At 38.7% G+C, this 23,815-nt stretch overlaps 2 protein-coding genes across 5 annotated transcripts in view; both read right to left on the reverse strand.

Moving 5' to 3' along the window:
- Positions 1-1,358: 1,358 nt before the first annotated feature.
- On the reverse strand, positions 1,359-7,641 carry LOC103479562 (tubulin beta chain-like). 3 transcript variants are annotated; one of them, XM_008434062.2, is made up of 5 exons: positions 7,434-7,641; positions 6,965-7,073; positions 6,677-6,685; positions 5,499-5,609; positions 1,359-2,748 (listed from the first exon to the last, which is right to left on the reverse strand). In XM_008434062.2, exons 1-5 carry the CDS (start codon positions 7,488-7,490, stop codon positions 1,676-1,678), a joined length of 1,359 nt encoding a protein of 452 aa, XP_008432284.1. In that variant the 5' UTR covers positions 7,491-7,641; the 3' UTR covers positions 1,359-1,675. The 3 variants fall into 3 exon arrangements, with proteins under 3 accessions (XP_008432284.1, XP_008432285.1, XP_017165716.1); XM_008434063.2 differs by lacking the exon at positions 6,677-6,685 and having other exon boundaries at positions 7,434-7,640; XM_017310227.1 differs by lacking the exons at positions 6,677-6,685; positions 6,965-7,073; positions 7,434-7,641 and adding an exon at positions 6,618-6,657.
- A 1,217-nt stretch (positions 7,642-8,858) lies between these two features.
- The window catches only part of LOC103479561 (solute carrier family 22 member 23-like), a 37,019-nt gene continuing 22,062 nt past the window's right edge, over positions 8,859-23,815 (reverse strand). Inside the window, exons 5-10 of one of the 2 annotated variants that reach the window (XM_008434060.2) lie at positions 22,441-22,568; positions 18,603-18,705; positions 17,774-18,009; positions 16,334-16,366; positions 14,497-14,656; positions 8,859-13,937 (exon numbers count right to left, since the gene is read on the reverse strand). In XM_008434060.2, the coding sequence (XP_008432282.1) occupies positions 12,473-13,937; positions 14,497-14,656; positions 16,334-16,366; positions 17,774-18,009; positions 18,603-18,705; positions 22,441-22,568 (2,125 nt within the window). In that variant the 3' untranslated portion in view covers positions 8,859-12,472. The remainder of the gene's footprint in view (positions 13,938-14,496; positions 14,657-16,333; positions 16,367-17,773; positions 18,010-18,602; positions 18,706-22,440; positions 22,569-23,815) is intronic. The other variant, XM_008434058.2, reaches the window with a different exon arrangement.

Raw genomic sequence — 23,815 nt, forward strand, 5'->3', positions numbered from 1 at the left:
ACAACTGCTTTCTGGAGTCACACGGTTCTTAACAGACCTGTCCTGTCTGCGTGTAATTAAATCTTACTTGTCTACAGATATTCTGTCAAGGCCTCACAGGTTTGTTAGAGAGTATTAGTGAATAGACAGCTGGTATTTATTTAACAGCTGTATTTTCGTTTTGGTTTTCACAGGGAAACACCAAAACGAAAAGTTGTTTTGCATTTAGTATCCTGGCCTATTGTAAGTAAGCACTGCCTCACATCTAGGTTTCTACCTTCCCATAAGTTATTTCCTCAGGCCATCATTCATCTTGAAGCACTTGGTTTCCGTCAGCAGTGAAATGAAAGAAAATTCTTAGTTTCCCCACAGTCTATGGGTGTGACCTGACGCACAAAAACAGTCCTGGAGCCTGTTTTTCCGTTTCTCTATGCATGCTCTTGTTACTGTGTTCCCGTCCTAGGACAGACTGATCATATCAGTTTTATCCATCATCACATTCAGTTTTGCATGGGTTATTTCACTTTCTTCACACTGTTACTCTCTAAATGTGTTCAGTAAACACAGTTAGAGATGGTTGTGTTCCTTCCTGGTTGCTCAAACGAGGCAGTTTGATACCTTATTGCAAAGTAATGCAACACAACAGGATGTCACAACAGGTGTCTTTGTTTGAGCTACAGACTTCTGTAGTGTTCCAATGGCTCATGAATGTTTCAAGTGTTTCTCAGAAAGGTTGTAATAAATTACCTAGAGATGACAAGCTTGTACACAATCTAAAAGGTGTGTATAGGTGTGACAGGAAAAAAAAAATTATGGTTCATCATTTCTCAGGAAATCAAAGGATGGCCCTGGTTTTGGCAAGCATTACTTGTATTTTGTACAAACAAAAGACAAAAGTACAAATTTTACGTCAACTTCTTGTTATTTTTTATAATCTTACTTTCTACCATTGCATGTTGTTTAGGGTATGCTTAAATGGGTGGCAATATTCACATGGATGACAGGAAAACAAGTTTGTAAGGATAACACAAATCATTACAATGCCTCCGTCTGTTTGACTTGTTTCCATTATTTATACCAATAATGTATCCTTGCTACAGTTTTTCTCAGCAGCTCTGATGCATTTCTTGAATCATTTCCGCCATTTGTGAAACAGTAGGTGTATTTCTCAAAACAATGTGTGAAAACAGCAAAACACTATGGACAAACCTGCAAAATCCAGTTTCTTTCTCAAAATCCTCAGTTTAGGCTTCATGCCCCCAGTTGTCAGCTATAACAGTAACAAARTACGGAAAAAAAAACTTTAAAAATGTGCTTCGATTTATATGTTCAAACCTTTGCACACACATTTTATTCATAAAGAAAAAGAAAACATGACATGAAGTTTAATTTGAATCATTTATTGTACACTGTAGACCATAGATGCTTGATGAAGTGTTTGTTACAAAACTGTGTTAAGCAAATGTCTGTGCTTGTTCTTACATTGGCAAAGCATTATCATGGAAACAAAATACATCATCCCTTAGTTTTGTCAGGTCCTAACACCACTAATTAGCTTTGGCAATAGCAATGTTTTTCAGCAGCATTATTTAGAATAAGCGTTTAGTTTTAATCTGCACTCTGCAACATTAAATTAAACATCTGTGTCTCAAGCACACTACACGTGTTCTACAACAAGTTCAATGCCAGTGTCTCATCAGTGCCGCACATCTTCCTCATCTTCTATTTCGTCTTCCTCGTATTCGCCCATTTCATCAGCGGTGGCATCCTGGTACTGCTGATACTCTGACACTAAGTCGTTCATGTTGCTCTCAGCCTCAGTGAACTCCATCTCATCCATTCCCTCTCCAGTGTACCAGTGAAGGAAGGCCTTGCGACGGAACATGGCAGTGAACTGCTCCGAGATTCTCCTGAAGAGCTCCTGGATGGCAGTGCTGTTCCCGATAAAGGTGGCGGACATCTTGAGGCCACGAGGGGGAATGTCGCAAACGGCCGTCTTGACATTGTTGGGGATCCATTCCACAAAGTAGCTGCTGTTCTTGTTCTGGACGCTGAGCATCTGCTCATCCACTTCCTTCATAGACATCCGCCCGCGAAATATGGCTGCCACGGTAAGGTAGCGCCCGTGGCGGGGGTCGCACGCTGCCATCATGTTCTTGGCATCAAACATTTGCTGAGTGAGCTCTGGCACAGAAAGGGCACGGTACTGCTGGCTGCCACGGCTCGTGAGGGGTGCGAAGCCTGGCATGAAGAAATGCAAGCGAGGAAAGGGCACCATGTTGACTGCCAGCTTGCGGAGGTCGGCATTGAGTTGGCCAGGGAAGCGGAGGCAGGTGGTCACCCCACTCATGGTGGCGGACACCAGGTGGTTTAGGTCTCCATAGGTTGGTGTGGTCAGCTTCAAGGTGCGGAAGCAAATGTCATACAGGGCCTCGTTGTCAATGCTGAATGTTTCGTCTGTGTTTTCCACAAGCTGGTGGACAGAAAGGGTGGCGTTGTAAGGTTCCACCACGGTGTCAGACACTTTAGGGGAAGGCATGACGCTGAAGGTGTTCATGATCCGGTCAGGGTACTCCTCACGGATTTTGCTGATGAGCAGTGTGCCCATCCCTGAACCTGTGCCTCCACCCAAGGAGTGTGTAAGCTGAAAGCCCTGAAGGCAGTCACAGTTTTCAGACTCTTTTCTCACCACATCCAGAACCGAGTCCACCAGCTCAGCTCCCTCCGTGTAGTGACCTTTGGCCCAGTTATTTCCAGCTCCACTTTGACCTGCATGGTAGAAAAGTTTAAAGAGAGTTCTTGTTGAAACAAAATTTAACAACAAACTATTTTGAACAAATGAGCATGATCCACAGAGGGCTCTCTCCACACTGATGCTCTCAAATAGTTTTGCAGGCTCTCGATTTATTCCTTCTCCTAATAAAAGTTTTTCTGTGCAAACAGGGGAAATGGTTAAAGTCGACAGGAAGATTTATGGTGCTAAATACAATTTAGTCCAGTGGAAAAACCTGTCTGAGGCGGGAAAATACCTGTGACTCAGGGGGAGGTTCACTTTCCAATTAAACAATACTACTAAACATACAGCTAATGCTACAATGGAATGGTTTGTTAGATTGGCCCAGTCAAAACCCAGATCATAAATCCAACTGACAATCTGCGGCAAGGTTTGAAAATCGCAGTCAACAAAAGCTGTAGAGTCAATCTGACTGAATAAAAAAATGTCATTCTCTGGATGATCAAATTACCAATACAAAAAAAGACCATTTTCAATCCATTTACACTGTGGATTATAGAGACACAGAATTAAACGCAAACTGCAAATGTCAACCTTAGAATCCTAACACAGCTGATAAACACATTGCATAGAAAGGCAAATGAAGTTTGGATTTCACTGTAAAATGTAAAACAAAATCTTTTGGCCCTGTTCTCATGCAGCTCATTCATAGAAACTTTCCTGCAATGTTGTTTTACTATTTGCAGCAGAACTGTGTTCGAGACATTGGCACAATGGCTGCATTAGTTTCACTTGGTAGTACCACATTTTTACACCTGATTTTTGCAATTTAAAATTGCAAAAATCAAATTACAATCTCTAAAGATAAGATACATAAAACATTACAGTATCTTAGTTTATAAAAGCCTGTAATATTTAGACTTACAAATTTTGCTTTGACTTTATTTAATCGATTTAAACTGTGGCAGCTGTGGAAGCAAAACTGCCTTGCAACAAGAAGGTTCAAGGCTTGAATCTGGAGTTTTCTACATAGAGTTTGTATGTTCTCCACTTGTGCATGTGTGGGTTTTCTCCAGCTACTCTGGTTTCAAAAACATGTCAAAAAACATGACTTTGAATAATTGGTCTCTCTTAATTGGCCTTAGAAGTGTGTATTTGTGCAAGGTTGTTTTTTTCTGTGTATCTTTGTGTTGCCCTTTGATGGATGGGTGACCTTACCAGGGTGTGTCCTGCCCCTAAACCCATATAAGGCTGGAGAGATAGCACCTTCCCCCCACAATTGATGGATGGTTAACCTGTGAAAGGTGATTATACTGAAAAAGCTGTTTGCTTGTTTTTGGTTTATGGTTACTGCAAAAAACATATTTTTGTGTTTTGTTTCTTTGACGCATTTATCAAAGAGGATGATAGTTTCTTCTTAGTTTGCTTTTTCTCCCTGACATGTGTCCTCTTTATTAGGTACGCATGTTCAATTGCATGTCAGTAGGAATAGTAAATAAGCTAGTACCATAGCAGCAAATGCATTTAGGCATCGAGACTTGGTGAACATGCCTTGCTGAAGTTCAGCAAAGGTATGGAAAATATAATCTCTGAATACATTTGTCATACCTTGAAGCAGGTTGGCTACAAAAGCCGAGGACCATACCAACGTCCACTCCTATCAGCAAAGAGCATGAAACTGAGTCTACATTTCACAAAGGCTTACCATGCCTGTGTGAGACAGTAACAGATTGGGAAAAAAAAACATTGCTTGGTCTAATAGGTCTTCAATCAGCTGTGACATTCAGATTGTAGGATCAGAATTTAGCATAAGCAACATTAAAAAGGATACAAAAACAAATCCTCCCTTGCAATAGTGGTTCAGGCTGGTTGGGGTGATGAAATGGTGTGGGAATTTGTTTCCTCTGGACACGTTGGACCATTGTCTAAATGCTACAGCCTACYCGAACATTGTTTMTGAACATGTCTGTCTCTGTGCAGCAATTTACACATCTTCCCATGGTTACTTCTAGCACGATAATGCATCGTGTCACAAAGTTTATACAATCAAAACTGATTTCCTGACAGAGAGTTCACAATGCTCCGATGGCCTTCACAGTCACCAGATCACGMTAAGTTGGACCACATTATGGGAATGTGGTGAAGCAAATCATGGCTGGGAAGCTGACAAATCTAGAGAAACTGCTATAATGTTAAACTGAAGCAAAATTTTACAACTTTTTGAATCTACACTTGACATCCATCGAATCTACTGCTTGCAATGTGTGTCTAATAAAGTGGCCAGTGAGTGTCAAAAAGTATCATTCTGATCATTTTTGGTAACTCAGGCATATTTCTGATCAAAGTGATTTAACTCCCCCCTAAACACACCAATCCCAGCAGTGTATTGATATTGTGACTAATAAATTACTTAGTACATAAGCAGTTCTCCATCCATCCTTTTGTGACTGTTAATAATGAATGTCTAGTTCCAAGAAAGGGGGAAATGAAAAGCCCATCTGTGATGCATTGTTTCAGCTCCTGTAGCCTCATTTGTAACCAACACACTGCATCCTGTGTTCTGCTAAGTYACCAGAAGAGATGTCTGACTCTGACAATCACCAATATTTTCCGCACCACAGAGAGAGGCTGCGGACATATTGTGCTTGYGGTGCGGTTAATAACACACCTGTGCAGTGTTCTCTCGTGAAACTCAGCACAGATTTTACAGAATAAGGAAGCAGTTTTTGAYGTGTTTCTATTTCCAGTTTGCCCAGATTAAGGTTTGAATTCAACATTCACTCACCAAAGACAAAGTTGTCAGGTCTGAAGAGCTGTCCAAACGGACCGGAGCGAACAGAATCCATGGTTCCAGGTTCCAGGTCCACCAAGATGGCACGTGGCACAAATTTGCTGCCTTTGAACACATGGTAGGTGAGAGAAGAAAGAGTAAAAAAAAGGCTTTAGTAAGATTTTGCATGTTGGCAAAGTTTAAAATGACACAGGGTGATTTAACCCCCTTAAAGATGTTTTGTCTTTTTTTTTGTCACTGTTATTTCAGATCAGCTAACTTTGATATCAGACAAAGATGTCTGAGCAAGAACAATAGTCTTATTTAGAAGTTATCTAAAGAAATGTTGCAATTATAGGTAAAACTGTTGTAACCACAGGTATGCTGCAACCAGTAACACAACATTGCAGAAAAGATTGGATCTAGCAGGGCAAGAGAACAGAGCACATGCTCTGCGTGTATACCTTTTACAGTTAAAGGGGTGTGTTGGGTGTGACACCACAGCAAACACACAAGCAATCGTTAAGGGTGCAAATACACTTTTCACAAAACAGTGCACATTTAATTAAAATCTATTAAACTGCTGAAGTGTCATTTGCTAAAGCCACAAGCATATCAGAACTATTTTTGAAGTGCTTTTTTTTTGTCCAGCCCTCTCTTTGTCTGGRGCCGTTCTAGAGAGCAAAGTACTGCAGCATGCTGCACTGCTTACCAACTGAATTTCTGCAGACTCCACTTGGAAAAAAAACTAATCAGCAATACCCTATGCATTTTTTCCTTCTTTTTATGCTCAATACTCAAGTTCTTATGTTGTTTGACTAATCAAAAAGCCATGAGAATACTGTTATGCAGATGTTCAAAGGCAGTAGTCAGTGAGGCTACCGACAGCAGGCTACACTGGAACAAAAGGATCGATAATGTCACACTAATAGAAAGTGGAATAGCAGAGTTGCTCAAGCTTCTTTCAGCCGTAGCAGACGAGACCACAGTTTGATCTTAATACACCTGGAAAAGACATGCTGGTGACTAATGAAATCCCAAGCGCTGATGTTGTTCTGCTAAACAGACAGAAGCGTGCAACAAGCAGCAGATAGAGTGTGACTGGGATGAAGTTCAACATGCCACAACAGCTACTTGAGAAAATCTGAAACAAGCCAGAGTGTTGAGGTCAGCTATACAGACACTGCAGGCACCTGTTTTCCCTGCAGAGAGAAAAAGAAAGGATGGGTGGGGGAGAGGGAGGGACACAGAGAGACATTTTAGCAAGATCACTGTCCTATTTTTTTTTTTTTTCCCTGCACCCATGGTCCAACCTATTTTCCCCTGCAGCTAAACTTGTGATGTGGACATAATGTGTTGTGGCATTCAGATGAGATCTGTGCAGCGTCAGGCCATGCRGTGATGGTGATGATGAGAAACAGACTGATGTGGCGGTAAAGTATTCAGAAGCATTTSACTAACAACAGACGTTCCTCTGTTACCTGAGGCCTCATTGTAGTAGACGTTTATCCTCTCCAGCTGCAGGTCACTGTCACCTTGGTAACTGCCGGTAGCGTCGATGCCGTGCTCATCGCTGATCACCTCCCAAAACTAATGAAGACAAATACTTTTTTCCGTTAGGGATTTGGAGAGTCAACATACCGCGAAACAKACTTTAAAGMGCGTGCGTCAGGCCTTCTTTTAGCGCTGCGCATCTGCAGGGTAGCAGATTGACACTCAGCTGGTGGAGGTACTTTGCTGCAGCCACCGAACCCCACCCCACAGGTCCAAATGTCATTGATAGTTGTCAATTTTAGGTATCTATCTTTCCAAAATTCAATAGAGATTCTGTTTTAAATACTTGGCTATAAAAACAAATGCGTCTATTTTGATACGACGAGAAGCGTGGCGTTCTTGAACTTCTTTTCAAAAAAAAAAAAAAAAAGTCCTAATAGTTGAAAAATGTAATACCTTCGCCCCAATCTGATTTCCACACTGTCCAGCCTGGATGTGAACGATTTCCCTCATGGTGAGCTGCGGATGCGGGGGGAGCAGAGCTTTCTCGACTCAGGCTTCGTCCACTGTCCTGTCTGGCGTCTTTCTCAAAATCACCCTTATTTCTATACTGTGCGTCGATCCGGCGAGATAGATGGACACGCTGCTGCCCGGATGACGTTAGGCGCGGCGCAGCATCTCTCTCAGCCAATAGGAGTGCCCCGGCTTGATGCAGTGCACTAGGGGATGCTGCTGCATCATCCCTCCCTGACATCACCCTGTCCCGTGCATGGAAAATTTTTTGCTTCTTATTGCTGGATTTAGGCTGTTCTGTGCAAGCTCAGTTRGTTACTAGTTCTCTGTCAGGCTGTGTGGGTGTGGAGGTGTGTTATTTAGCTATTATCAATGCATGAGTCACCTGTGATGTTGGTAAAAAAAAAAGTTAAGCTTGTTAAAAAAAGGGAACAGCAATACCAAGACAAAGAATTTTCCATTTAATGTCCACCAAGGATGTTAAATGGTGGACATTTAAGATTCACATGGCAAAGTAAATATTGTAAAATAAAAGGGTTTCAGTTTAAAGAAGGGGCTGAGGAGTCAGTGTCGTACACACTGCTTTGCTGTGTGCATTGCGCATCTTTACTGCAAAACTCCAGCTTCACAGCTGCTTCAGTGTTGGCTGGAATAATTGGTTTGTAATCTTCTAACATAAATGTACAATAAGCAATTAGTTTAAAATCGAATTTCTTGACAAAGAAATTAGATTTCCTCTTAAATGACATGTTGTTCATGAAAGCTGAAGTTGTTACATGTGCATACACCGCTTCTTTAGAATACCACCTCCAGCTTTTTACTGCAATTAATTCCAGATAATGGCATCATGTACAGTTCTGGAAATAATTGAGAGACCACTGCAAAATGATCAGTTTCTCTGATTTGACTCTTTATAGGTGTATGCTTGAGAAAAATGAACATTGTTCTTTTATTCTATAAACTACAAATAATTAGTTCATAGAATAAATGAACTAGTTTGGGAAAATATTATCTTATGTTAAGGGTGTTACACACTTATGTGACTAGGTTATCACCACCACCACCTCACCTCCTCTTCCAACTGTTTTTTTTTTTTTTTTGTATGTCAGTAATTGTGCAGGATAAATGTCACTGTATGAAAACGATTCGGCAAGAACCTGGTTTCATGACATCATTTAATTATGGAGATCAAAACATTTCTGCTTTACTTGAATGTTTTTGTGTCTTGCCCATTTTGATGAGTGGTTGAGAAAAATAGGTCATATAATAATTCTAGCTCAGTGAAAAGAAGACATGGATTACTTAAAAACAAAATGATCTAGTGTGCTTATCTTAAAAAAAAGAAAAGAAAAAACATGAAACAAATGCTCAGATTTCATCAATAAATAGTGGTTTAATTCAACATGTATGGCTTATGTACAAGTGCATTAGGTCTGTTAAAATAAAATGAAATCAGACAAGTGATGCTTAGAAATGTACAATCCAAGGTTGTTGTTTTTTTTTGTTGTTTTTTTTTTTTACATTCATTTGAATCTCCCAACAAAGAGATTTTGAGTCGCTCGACTAAGAGAAGCAAAACCTGAAATGTGTGCATTGGGTACTTCATCCTCCTGGACAATAATCGGCTGGATTCAACATTAATTTACCACTCCTTTGATTTGTGATCATTCATCTTATCTTTCCAACAATAAATGTCAGCCCTATAGCCTCAGTCGCTGGTGCTGTCGTTGCTCTACATTGCCTTCATTTCACTTGGAGTTACACGTGAACCAAAAACCTAATAATAATAAAAAGTTGGATTGGATGCAAATGCGAAAAAAAAAAAAAAGCAACGTAATCTCTCCTCTTTGCACTGAAATAGCTGCATGGAAGAAAGTGAAGTAACAGATGTAAGAGGAGACAGTACCAGTGTTGTGCTGTGTTGAAGATCAATATAGTTTTTTGTTTTTTTTTTTACTTCAGATTTGCATTTAGATTTCAAGTATTCAAACTTTAATTTGGCTGCACACCCAGATAAATACTAACACACACATTGAAGACTCAGCCAACTGAGGCATCCACCCACTCACAARCATGGAAATGTAATGCAAAAGTTAATGTGTGACTAGTAGYCCCTACATTGCTTTCCAAATCCAAATTCCCTTTCACTCTTAAGTATGCCAGTCTATTTTAAATGGTTGCAGTTCCTTGTGCTTTGACGTGTAGTAGCATTGAACGTGGCATACACTATTTGCATCTGAAATAAGAAAACCACATGAACATCTTAGTTACACCAATAATGAAACAATCAAAGACCACCCCTAATCAATCAGCTTTTTTTCCCTCGTATCAAACGTACATMTTCGAAAGATTTAAGAGTTTGATCGATCATTCAAGCAATCAAAGATATGTAGCATTTTCAACAATTAGCAAAGTGTAAGGCTCTTCACAGGTCTTTCAACATGATAACAGAGAATTTTATAGGTCTAGTGATGGATTGAATCCTGACAACACCTTAACAGATCACCTTAACATCCCTGGATAAATGATCTACAGAGTTTTATCACATTTCAGATCACAAGACATTGTCTGTCTTTCAAGGTATACAGTACGGCACTATTATTGTTATTATTACTAATGGTCATTGTGAGGCTTGTTGTAAACAGTAGCACATCCACAGTCACACATCCTCCTGTACACAAGTATTAGAACTTCAAAAGTAAGAAGTACGAAAGTACTACAACTGTTACACAAGTGACTAAGTCAAGTAGGTTGCAGTCTGGAGGTGGACTTTTGGAAGCAAATGTACTTCCATGAGAAAAAGCATTTCATTTTGTCAAAATCAATATGTCAATTTGGAACAYGTCATTTTGTGTAGTGTATTGCATGTTTTTAAGAGTAAGTTGTGCATGTGTATGTGCGAATATGTATGTAAGGAAATAATGACGTACTATGTTAATGTCATAACATGATTTAGAAAACACACATACACACACACACACCATAGGTTATCAATGCAGCAACGATTGGCAATCGCATCAAACATTTTGGACAACTCATTTTTTTTTTTTGTTTTTTTTTTCCTCAAAGATTTAACAGTTTTGTTTACACTTTCACAATAGATTTCATGCTTTATCCCCACTGCACAAAAATAAAGTGCCACCATAATAAGGTGCCACAAATACTGTAATAASGATGATTAGCTCTGTACATTAAGGGCACACCAGGGAGAATTATGAAAAATAATACTTTGGAGATAAAAATAAAACAAAAACAAAACTGAATCAAGCTCGAGAGTTAATTAACATACTTGGTCATATCTAGAAAAAAAGAGGATTTGCATACAATTAGTTTCACTGGCTGAAACAACTCTCAAACAAAAGTTGCTCCTTATCCACAAAAATCACCATGTGCTAAAAAAAAAAATAGCTGTTTAACTATTTCTTGCTCACTTTAACAAAAAAAAAAAAGCAACACATATAGTGGTATTCATTATTTAGTCTGAGAAGAGTTTGGAAACAAAGACTGATGTTACGCCACATTTGGATTTGCATATTCAGATGGGAGTGCCATCTATTTTTAACTGTGCCTTTCTCTGATTGCTTTATCTAAGAGGCTGGTTGTCRAGTGTTGGCAGAGAAGGGGAGAGCAGTTATTTTTTTCCCTCAGAAAAATACATTTCATAACCAAAMWAAAMCAAAAAAAAAACAAAAACAAAATGACTATCAAACACAATTGCAATCGATGCTATAAATGTTCATAAAATGATATGAAATCCAATGAATTTGCAAATCTCATAAGGGATGCCTCAAGAAAGAAGCCAGTGTCCCACTGAAATCCCGTTGCCTTCAAGACCCAATTCTCTCGAACATCTCATTAAAGAAAGAAAATCAACTGGAATTATTTCAAGTGAATATAGTTGTCTGTTGATTTCATGGTGCAGCATATGGTTAAAAACAAGGTCATTTTTAGACAGCAGTGGACAGGCATATTTGTCCTTTTCTATGCTGAGATTAAATGTGCTGAGACATAATATTAGGGTCAAGAACCTCATTAGAAATCTAAAATTATGAAGTTAGAGAGAAATGTGTTGGGTTCCCAAAGGGAAAACAGCCTAAGAGATGGGAACTCTAGAGAAATTGGCACATAAACAAACCCAGTCATCCAAAATTCAACATAGTACAAGATCAACTTCACATTCTCTTTATAAGTCTCCCATAAATTTCCCYGGACAGGAAAAACACTGTACTGCTATTTATGTTTTGGCACTACATCAATGTTCATTTTGGTTAGGGCAGTATTTGGTATTTGTATTTGGTGAAAAAAAATAAAAATAAAACAAGGTGTCAAATTTAAATCATTTACATTTACAACAGCAAAAGTACTTTGTAACATTCCAATTTTCTTTGTCCATATGTAAGGCCTTTTTCATAGACGCAAATTAAAAACATTTTATTTAAGCAAAAGCATTGGTGGCATCCATTGTTATCGTTGGCTTTTTCATTTCTTCATCAGAGCTGATGACATCTCTGTAATCATGGGCATTCAAAATGACAGTGGTTTTYCCCTCTCTCACCCAAAGTTGTTTAATTAATTWATTTATTTATTTTCAAAAAAAATAAAAATAAAATAAAAAAGAAAGTACTTTATACGCTGGTGATTTCCAGTCATGTTCCTGAAGAGCAGATGTTGACATTACATCGTTACAAACCAGCCAGTGCGGCAGTCTCTCACTTGTGTGGTCTTCAGTTATTGGCGAAATCCAAGATGACAYAAKGAAGGTTGGAGAAGCACTGAAGAACATAAAGCAGCTTGTGTATGACAAGTCTGCTCAGATCCAGTTTGGAACAGTCTTCATGAAGTACCTGAAGTCTGGGCTTGGCAGTTCTTGTTCCCCCCTCAGGCCCCCAAGCTCCATGCTGTTTTATAGATGTAGGTGGCTGCCTCTTGGTGCGACACATAAAGCTTCACATTTTTTATTTTTTTTTGGCTGCAACACATAATCATGTCGACGCTGTGCTGTTGACAGTGTTGTTTTCTGTGCTGGAAGTCTCCCTGTCCGTGGTAGCTATGACACCAGAGTCTATGGGGGAGGACACAGTGCTGTCCATTAGAGAGATGGGAGCTGCCTCAGCAGGAACTACATCCACATTGGAATTTGACTGTACAGAATCTAAATCTAGAGAAACGACAGAATCTTGTACAATGTCTGTGGATGATTCTAGATGTAAGGTATTCACAATGTCTGTGACAGGGAGGACAGTTGGACTTCTTGCTGGGGTGCTGACGGAGGAAAAGTCAGCAAAGGGTGTGGGATCTGAGTCAGTAGGTGGAGCACACGTGTGTCTTGGTGACACAGCTACTAAACTTGGAGGAGTAGAGGAATGAGAAGAGATATCTTTACCATTGGAGGACGCCAGATCTAAATGAGGTGGCTGTGAGTTTCTAATGTAAGGAGTACATGCAGAATCAAATATCTTTTCTACCTCAAGGGGAATATCAAACTGTGAGGCAATGGGGGGTGAAGGTTGGGCAGGTCGGTCCAGGTCTGATGTTGGAGGGAGGTCTTCTAAAATACCAGGAGCGTCCTCAAATACCGGCGGCTTGGATGTTGTAATGACCTCATCAATGTCATTTTCCAGTGGGCTCGGGGACTCTAGTGTTGAACTGGGTCGGGGCTCAATGACAGGGGTTGTGCAAATCAACAAGGAGGCCGGCAATGTTTGGGGGACAATTGGAGGTGAAGAGCCATGCAAAGCAGCAGTCCCAGTGCCATCCTTATTTTTAGGAGAAGGAGCCGTGTCATTTACTTCAAGACGGATATTCTCTTTTAGTAGGTCTGCAGGTTCCTGAACTGCCAAAAGTTCTTCTGCATCTGCTAAAAGTGGATCTGTGGCGCATGGGGCTTTGTGTAAAGGACTGGAAGATAGCAGGCATTCTTTGTTAGCTTGTATGATGAGGTCTTTACCTCGGGTCATTGCAGAGACTGATAGTGGAAATGGAGAGGAGTGACCGCTTGGGTCCTGTGGCTCAAGCAGGTCTGGTCCTTCCTTCAAATTATTGGTTACAGACAAATCTCCAGTTGCCAAAACAGTCAAATCAATTGCCGAAGAGGCAGTGGAGACCATGGTTGACAATGCAACGTTGGCTGTCTCATGCAGTGGTGTGTCTTGCACTCTGGAGTAATCCCTATTGGGCTCTAGTTGATGGAGCAAGAGGTGCTGTTCTCCCGGTTTCCTCTGGAGGAGAAGTGGCTGACGAGTGTAGTTCTCACCATCGTCGATGGTCTCAGGGAGCGACTGGCTACGGGTCTCAGGCAAGAGAAGAATGCAAATAATGCAAATGAGAGTGCAGCAGGCAAAAATGATGTGGTGAAGGAAGTAGCCTTTTTGATTGTGGAGGTCCATGATTGGTGCAGTAAGCATGCCAAAGCCGGCACTGGCCAGCACCAGGCCCACACCACCACCCCTGCAAAGAAAGATATTAACAATGTTATTTAAAGAATGCTCATATGCATATCTTAAAACAAGATACAAACATTGACACCTACCAGAAATAAAACCAAGCCTTACCCTGGGTATACCTCCAAATCATTGCTGTTAAATATGTATTCTTATGATCTGTTATATTTTCAAACAGCAGCACCTGACTCTCAACTCTAAGTAGTCTTTTGCCTCCTATGGCATTACTGAAATGCAGCACCAGATGGTGCTCGTGAGGCATTTTCTTTGGAGTTCCTTTTAAATGACCATACTTAGCAGAGATATCTGCAGAAGAACAGATTTTTTTTTCCTGAAAGCAGTTCAATTTTGTAATTCAAAGATTCACCAGGAGGTAGAGCCAGTAACATAACTTTAGAAACGGTAAACATCAAGTCAGCAGTGTTTAGAATGCAAATAAATAAACAATAAAAAAACCTTAAACGTTAAATACMAAATGAAATGACATAAAATGGGAACAAAACAACCCTCTCTACTTTTACACATTCTCCAAAACTCTGATGGATGTTGACAATGGTGTAGATTACCTGATTACAGTGGGAGTGATTTCAGCACAGAAGAAGATGCTTAGGTTGCTGACTGCGTGGGAGGAGAACATACCGATGATGGAGAAGGCAATGGAGAAATTCCTATTCAGCGTAGATTTTTTCTGTTCTGAAGAAGCAGCAGACACACGAAACAATTTAACTCAGCACCTTATATCAAAAGGTAAATGCATTATAGTACTTTGTGTAACGTTTCAATGCATTTTTTAGAAACGTAATTTTGTTTTTATTTGTTAGAAGTGTAATTCTGTCAAGAAACAAATTACAGTCGTTACAGTCTACATAAAGAGAGGCACAAAATAGAGGCTTGTAAGAAAAAGTATAAGCTTTTGTGTGAGGGATACAAGACATGATCTGAAGTTATACAATACATTATTACTTATACATTTTTAAGCACTATATTGTGTTGTGGAATGTGTGGCAGTGACATATTTTACTGGTTAAATATTCAACATTTAACCAGCTGAATATAAAAAGAAAAGAGCTAAGCAAAAAGAAGATTATGATATGAATAAAGACCGCAGTTACTTAACACAACTTATCTTCCCCACCGCAGCCATGATAACAGCAGGGACATAACCAGATGGATCAGGCTGTTTAACATAGTTGTAATGTGGACAGCTTAAATCCAATAAATGTGTTTTATTACATGAGGACAGAAGAATCTGAAGTTTCAGAGACTGAAATTGAAGGTCATAATTCAGCATTTTATGGCATTTTATGTTGCACAAAGTGGTAAAAATCACATAAACTTTTAAATCGTTTGGGTAAACATTAAACTGACTGCACAACAATCTATCTACACAACTACACACTGCAGTGTTATAACTGGGAAATTTGAGATCTTCTAGTTTCCCATTGAGGTTCAAAAAAGAAACCAAAACAAATAAGTCGTAAGATGACCATAACTGCATCCAAATCTTTATTACGATCTCCTTTCTGCAGCACTGGCAGCTAAGAAAATGCCACACAAGTAACTTTCAAAACCTTGTCAAGAAAATGCATTAACCCGTGTGATATGTTTTAAATGTGATGATGTGTTGTTATGGAAATTTCATCATCAAGGAATGAGAATTTGTTTCCATAATTAGAGAAAGATTAATCTTTGTCTTGAAGTTTCTTTATTCGAAGGCAAAAGCGTTCGAAGACCCTTCTCACTGAGCGCAGTCAGGAGAAGAGCCCTGAACAACACACATCACATCGTTATATAGTCACAGTAAGATAAAGACCCACCCAAAGTCTGATCTTATCTCTACTACGAAATGGACCACAGAGACAATCCTGACCCCCACCTCATGAACTATCCCTCACCTCATGGAGAGGAGGATTTTATAGCAGGAAAGAGAGCTGATAAGGATTTCAGGAGAAACTTCTAATTCTTCTTTGCCATGGGTTCAGGTCAAATAAGGGTACAAGCTACATTCTACACCCGTCAGTCCTTTAAGACAATCACCAGATCAAGCATTTTACCCAAGATGTCTTCAGGTCTCTTCTGCTATCACAACTGTCGAAACATCTAAACATTATCTGCAAACTTATTTAATGGACAAACACATCTTGCAGAAATACAAAAACAAAGCAGATATAWTCWGTAAATAAATGAGACAAAGTATCATCAGTTCCATCAAAAATGAAATAAGACTGACAACGAAATTTTCTATTACAGTGTCAAAATGGTTCAATATGATATCGTATCAACAAATTAGGTAAAAAAAAAAGTTATCAAAGCAGAGGCAGTTATTTAGTGATTAACATTTTATCAAAACTATATCAGCAAATGCAATTAGTGACAATATAAGGAATAGCCAGCTGGACCTACCTATATTTAAATGATTGCTGTACTTCCAAAGCACTGAAATGACAAAGAGATGAATGGATATGGATTAGTGAGAAAGTGGGAACAATCATCACAAGCACTCAAACAAGAAATTAAAACCTGGTCAAACAGTAGGTGTAGTTTGTTACTGAACAAACAGTGCTGTGCATTTTGGACCATCTGGAGGACATTAGACATAAAGTGACTAAAACATGCAATTTGTCGGGTTATTACTCTAAGAACAGCAAAGAGTAACTATTATCGGTTCTTTTGTGTTTTAACACTTAGATTAAAGGTTTCACGAATCCTAAACTATGCATAATGAATTTCTGAGCCGTGTACTAACGATTCAGTTCAGCTTTGAACACCTCATGTATTTTGGAATTAGAACCAGAGATATGATCAATTTGTGGTTCAGATTTTTTGGGAAGCTGTGTTGTGCTGCCATATTGTTTTACAGTGCTCATACAGCACAAAACAGTGGGGGGTGCTGCTGCTCCCAAGTGAGTGCACAGAAAAACAAGAAGCAGAACAACAACCCCTCCAGAACATCCCACTGGACAGTTATGTTGCTCAGGTCCAAACCTGCCACCAACTACTAGCAGAAAATAGGATTATAAGGTGGAGATAAGAATATAAAAACTACCAAATGGTGTAATGTTTCACATTCAACTGCAAACACTTTATCTACACTTGTGACGCAAATATTTTGGCAGAACATTATGTACATTTCGAAAGCATGTGTTTAGAATCATTTAAGTTTCATGCCCTGCAAAGCATTCCAACTCATAATAACGGCATGATTGAAAGCTACAACGGATAATTGTMKSYYYSAATTTATTTGTGAACTACAAAATAAATGTCTAAAATGTAAATAAACGATCATTTAAAAATGTCTGCATTTTACTTACTTCTAAGTTTCTTAATTTTTCTGAACAAACATAACACAAAACTGCATTTCATTCATTAATTGACAGTTTTTATTTTTTTTTAAATAAACAGAGCCAGAGTTGATTTTTTTGTGTTTATTCAAGGTTAACTCATCTATATTTTTTTGTTCCAATCCAGAGGTCTGAATGATCCAGTTTAAAAATAAAGCAAACCACAGTTTATCTCAAACAGGTTCTTCTCTCCAGGACAGCGCTGTGTGTTGCTTCATCCATATTCTCCTCAACATTGACTATCCTTTCTGTAACTTTTAAAATAAAAAAAATWAAAAAAACAAAAAAAACAAAAAAATAACATCCCTATAGCAACACCTCCATATGTCACTGTAATGATGTTCAGGATGCTGTGCAGGGAGTTTTCTATCACACATAGCCCTTTGCATGTTGGCAAAAAAAGAGCTTCTTATATATGGTCTAATTCAAGAAACCACACTGGAAAAGGTGTCTTATTCTAAAAAAACKGAGGAATTTTCCCCTTTTTTCATGAACTACTCACAATTCAGCAAGCCCAGCTGCAGTAGCGATGCCAGAGCRGTGATGATCATGAACATCAGAAGTCCACCACGCCGGCCCATCAGGCCCACTGCTGGGCACAACGCAATGCACGATGCCACTGCTATACCAGCCTTGGTGTAATATTCTGCATAGAAGTCACGGAATATGGTTTTTTCCTCATTCTCTGGACTCACCATGCTCCGGGCAAAGCAGTGGTGGATCCCATAGCCTGTTAACCTGATTAAAAAGTAAACAGAAAAKCAGGCTGTTAGGAGAATACAGTGGGAATAACGCATTTAATATCGTCCTGTTGACTCTCTTTTCAGCTTATGATACAGAAAAAAAAGAAGAAATGAAAACTCACAAATGTAAACATTGGCTTACTGGCACAAAAGAGCAGAGCTCATAGGCACACACATTAAAACCAAACATCCCCATTCTCTCTTCTGGCTGTCTAATGTTTCCCACAGGCAGAACTCATGTAAAATTTATGCTAACTGAGGGAGTCAGGGGCACYGCACACTGAAGTATGGATACAGCTACAGATGAGACCTCAGATGGAGAGATGAGAAGAGGGGAAATCCCATCAGGGATAAAAACAGAGAGAAGCAGCAAAGCAGAAGATAGAGCTGAAGATCAATGTTGTATTGAACTCCCAGGTTTATATTGGCATTTTGAGTGCACCAAATGGCGGCGCTGACTGGCATTACCCCCACCCATTTATTTATGTGAAGCAGGAGCTCCTCCTGCCATTGTTCTCGAATCCTCGCATGCATTAGAACTCGGAGACATGCACGTTTCTCCAGCATCTGCACGAATTTGACACTTACGAGTTGACGCACAGGACGACGATGTTCTTCCACAGGTTCCTCGTACCAGCCATTTTCACGATGCATGTCCTTTTGGGTTTCTTCTGAAGAGCATTTTGTAGTTCTGGGAACAAACATACAGGGCAGTAAATGAAACACATGAAAATGCTTTGAGATTTTATAATTAAAAAACWGTTTGTTACTTGGAAAAAAAGAAAGCTAATAATCATTAATTTTGGTCAATATTGAAACCACAGCAGTTAAATTATTTTATTCAAACTATTCTTCAGTGAGTGTATTTAAAGAACAAATTAGTAGAATTTGACCCAATATCTTTTTTTGTCTATTTTCTCTTTATTTCCATTGTTTTGATTACTTTTTGCAACCAAAGTTACACCTGAAACACAAATTAAATAAGTAGAAGGGTAGGCTATAACATTCCTGTAGTACAGTGTATTTTAAGACAATACATGTTTTTGTAGTTCTCTAATTTTGCCTTATTTTGTTTTCCTAAGATTTCAACAAATATTGCAAGTTTTGCCCTCCAGATTACTGTGTATGCAGAGAAACCAATGACTGCAGCATGCAGCAGTTCTAGTGCTGAACATGACTACTAAACAGGTTGAGTATCAGCGATCTTCAGCTCTGGTCACTGTGAGATAAAGCATCTACACTTTTGAATAAGCCAGGCCACAAAAGTTCGATCAGAGATTTCTCTGCGGTTTTGTTCCAAACAATAGCACCAAGAGCAGCATTCATGGTGAGCCATTGAAAAGACAACACCCATAGGCTACTGAAGAGCTGACAACAGAAACAAAGCCACCTTAGCTTTTCCTTGGCTGCCAAATGAGCTTCACAAATTTGACATATACTCGTCTCATATGTTAAGTGTTTAGTATATAAAATTTGAATGTTTCCATAGAGTTTAGAGTTTAAATGTTACGGCCTCCATTTTTTTTCCTTCAGACTTGCATACATGAAGAAATTAGGTTCTACTTTTGTTTGTTTCCAGCTCAGTCTTATCATATTTATTAATTTTAAATATTCCGTTGTTTGTTTTTTTTAATTTACAAAGAATTAAGTAGTGAGGGCTTAATTTGTTTATTTTTGTAATGCTAGAAGATGTAGTTAAAACATGTGTAGTTGAAAACACATCTCTGACTATAGTTTAATCTGATGAGTTGAATCATTGCAGAAGTTTATTGAAAGAAATAATAAACTGAAACCTAATTTATTTCTGTAGAAATGTATTTGTTTAAAGACAAAACATACTAATATAGGTAAATAACTAGCAAAACTATGAATAAAATAAATAGCTAGTAGTTAGTGGCATCCCTAGTGGGGAACATAAAACCTAAAAGCTATCTGTACTGATCCGTGCTTTAATCCACAGATTTACAAAAGGTAAAGATTTATTTAGTTTTTTAATCCTGCTTTTTTTTTTTTTATTCCATTTTCTAAAGGTGTTACCCAGGAGGATTATATTTTGATGCAAATTTCATGTCATGCTTGTCGCATTCTTTTCTGGGCAGTTGACATCATTTTATCCCCAGGAAGAAACTTACAAAAGCAATCTGAACTTATTATATGTGGACAAATTGTTGGACAGTGTTTTTTTCTTTTCTTTTTTTTATATGGATTCAAATACAGGCAGTTATGCTGACACGCACAAAAACTAGCAAAATGTTCTTTAAATCAGTTGCGAATCAATAAAAGGAAACCTTGACATTGATCCAATAATAAAGCCACACAATATTGAGTGCGCAGGTTTCACGCGAGACTCGGCTGACTGAATATAACAGGTTTCTGAGAAAGCAACACACCCTGTACAGCAATGTGACGCAGCACACAGTGGATGTTTTGATACTAGATTTGAGGTTGCCACAGAAACACACCTCTGATATGTGGCATTGTACTTTCACGTCGACTCAGAAAAGTGTCAGCGTTCCACACCACCCCCTGAAATTMATCTCGGGCTGAAAGCCCTGCAGTCTTTCTGGTGATTCCCTGGCCAAGACTCAAAACACTGAGTAAGGTTATTCCTGCTCACATCATCGAGTGAATTTTCCAAAGATGGCGTAATTAGCATCATTTTATGCACTGCATGCGATAGTGTGCGGGAGCTCTTCTTGTAMTGAGACAGCCTATAWGTCTGAGAGGGGAAAATTTTAAGCATACGGTAGCAGATGTTCTGCCCAACTGCTGCATCAGCTCACATCCACTGTTGTCTAGTAAAAAAAAAAAAAAAAGAAAACAAGTGCTACTTTAACAATCAGTGGTTCCCCTTTGGGCTTGTTTCCAGAAACGGATCCTTTTACGTTTCAAAGTTGCTTGATTTCTCAGAGCAAAAASTACAWAAAGGCAGCATGTTAATCAGTGATTCACTTTTACAGCTCGACACAAATGCAATGTGCCATGTCATCAACACAGATCWGTCTGCTTTGGCTCTGACTGGTCCCCTGAGAACAGAAAAATTTACACAGGGTCAAAGTGCCTGACCTGCCCCCATCTGCCATCTGACCATTTGCTTCAGCTCATCCTCAGTTGTGCGGGCCGTAATAAAATTAATAAACGCTTGAGTGTGTCATAATGTAATGTGCAGCTCCCACTGCCACCTCTTTAGTGGAATGTTACTATGGTAACAAGACAGGAAATCCAYATAACCTTGTCAATTTGTCTAATTTAGGAAAGCACAGCTGGAGAAACGAGTGTCTTTCAGACTGAGTGGACAGGCTTGGCATATGACAATAAATAAAATGCTTTCACTAAATGTTTAGCTGAATCTAACTTTTTAATATACCTGTGCATCTCAGTATATTAGAATAGTAATGAAAAGTTATTGGATTTCACTTATGTAGTTCAAAAAGTGAAACCATTACACMAATTCAATAAAAACAAAGTGATATACTTTTTTTCTGTTCATTTTTGTCAATACAATTTAATAAAAACTCAAACTTCAGTTCAGAAAATGAATACCAATAGGTGAAATCTTTGTGACACAGATAAGACTGCCGACTGGACACTTTTTCAGCAAGCCTTTATTTACACTCTCCAAGGGGGGATGGTAAGCCTCAAAATGTCATTGCTAATAATGCTGGCTGTTTACAGCGCACTGTATCCAAGAATACCAATAAAATCTTAAGTGGAGGGAAAACGTGTGGTAAAAAAAAAAGAGTTCAAGAGCACCATGGATAACAGAACCCTGGAACTGATGGTAAAAACGAAGCCATTTTAAGAGTCTTAGTGGTCCCTCTGATCTTAACCCCATAGACAAAATATGAGGAATTACTGGAGAGAAGATAATAGATTCCAGAAYAAACACTGTAGATAAACCAAAGGTCATTATTAAAGCAACCTTGACTTCCATAGCAGTTTAAAACAAAAACCACAGGCCAATCTCCACGCCAAATGCATTATTGTGTTAATACATGCAAAAAGAGCTTTACATAAGTACCAAACGCATATACTGCACAGCACATTGACACACTTTCCAGTGGGCCAACGTTAGTGAAATAAAGAAACCAAAATACGTTTTTTTCTTCCACTATGTTTTCCATCAATATGCTTTGGACACAGACTTCTGTGATCAGTCAACTTGACCTTTTGTGACATATTTTAACTAAATTGCTGGTTTTCATTGGTTGCAAGCCATAATTATTGAAATTTTCATAAATAAACTATTRATATATTACTGTGTGTAATAAATCTATACAACACGTAAGTTGTACTTTCTGGAATGAGTTACAAAAAAAAAAAAAAACTTTTTTCAATCACATTTTTGATTTATTGAGACGCACCTCTATGACATTACAAACTGAATCTGATATCTATGAATTAGAAAATGTGATTGGTTYATTACCTGCGAGGATGTTATCTGCATCATGTTCCAGGTTCACTTTATTTTTCTTTTCTATGTGTCCCATGATCCATTTGGATCGGCAGTACTGCTGGGTTGCCAGCAACCAGCGCAGCGACTCAGGGAAAATCCTGTAAAATARGTGGGGGGTGTTTTTGTTGTTACAGAGCAGAAAAAGGTCAATGCAATTAAAAAACATTTCAACCAGTTGAAAGACTGGTTGAAATGTCACTCTGTCATACACGTTGCCATTTAACCACAACCAGGTTTCTTCCAGCGAGACAGTATTATCTAACTTTAGGTGACACTCTCTCGCAGCCTTTGTTAAAGCTACAGCTGCTGTCATTTGATATGCGCCATTACCAGATATTTGTATAGATATAGGCTTCACAAATGCATGTGGGAGGTTCAGCTTCTTYAATAGAATGATTGCATCTCAAAAAAAAAAGCTAGTAGATTAAGCACAACGCCTGAAGTCCAAAACAATCGCTTTTAAGAGTTTAGAACATGCTAATGAGGTGGTGAATGCTGCAATAAGTTGTTTTGGCTCGTGTCAAATCTTTCCTGCCCGTTTCACAAAAGATTTGGTTTACAAATTTTTGCAGTGCAGCACAACAATCCCCTCAATATAGTAGAGGAACAAATCTTTGGAATGGTTGTCAGTGAATTTCTATGGGAGAGTTATCTACACTTAAGCTTTGATCTTTTTGGCCCTGTTTGATCAACTGTTTGCACATCGGTCAATTTGTGGAGCTGGCGACTTGCAATGAAAGAAACACGTCTTCACAACCAGAGACCCTGTTCAACTTATTCCCCTACTTTTAAAAGTTTACTGGTTGCTGTTTCTGCATTTACTTCACTGGGCCGCTTTCGAACATTTCTCAATTTTAATGTTACTCTCCCAAACTCTTTCAGGTATTTAAAATTTCGAAAGTTTTCAAAGAACGACATGACCGCACTTAGACAAAAGTGAATGTTACAGTAATTCAAAAACTTAGGAGGCCCCATAAAATATTACATTTTTGTTAATTAATGTTCAACTATCATGGTCTCATCAAAAAAAATAAATTATGTCTGTAAAATTAAGCATTTTAATTGTACTTACACAGCCAAAAAGTTTATTCTGAACTTTATGCAACAGATCTTAACAGAAATCTATCTTCTGTCTCAGGAAAACCTCATGCCCTCTAATGCTACTGTTTCCACCKTCTGCTGAAATATGTTCAGAGAGACATTTCTTGTAGCCATCTGCCAGTTTCTGGCATTAGTTTGAGGAAAGAGTGCCACACTACTCACTTTCGATCAACCCTCAGCCATGCATGTGACTTGGCCATTTTAGGATGTCCCTTTTCTTACTGTCAGTCAAACTAAACATCTG

Source organism: Poecilia reticulata, linkage group LG17 (genome assembly GCF_000633615.1).
Source record: "Poecilia reticulata strain Guanapo linkage group LG17, Guppy_female_1.0+MT, whole genome shotgun sequence".
Taxonomy (NCBI): Eukaryota; Metazoa; Chordata; class Actinopteri; order Cyprinodontiformes; family Poeciliidae; genus Poecilia; species Poecilia reticulata.

Bases quoted from the DNA above. Each gene is read 5' to 3' on its own strand.
- LOC103479562 (XM_008434062.2), bottom strand. From the start codon at position 7,490: ATGAGGGAAATCGTTCACATCCAGGCTGGACAGTGTGGAAATCAGATT. The intron at 7,074-7,433 runs GTATTACATTTT...TGTCTTCATTAG, and splicing joins GAAATCAGATTGGGGCGAAG to TTTTGGGAGGTGATCAGCGA. The intron at 2,749-5,498 runs GTGAGTGAATGT...TCTACCATGCAG, and splicing joins ACCTGACAACTTTGTCTTTG to GTCAAAGTGGAGCTGGAAAT.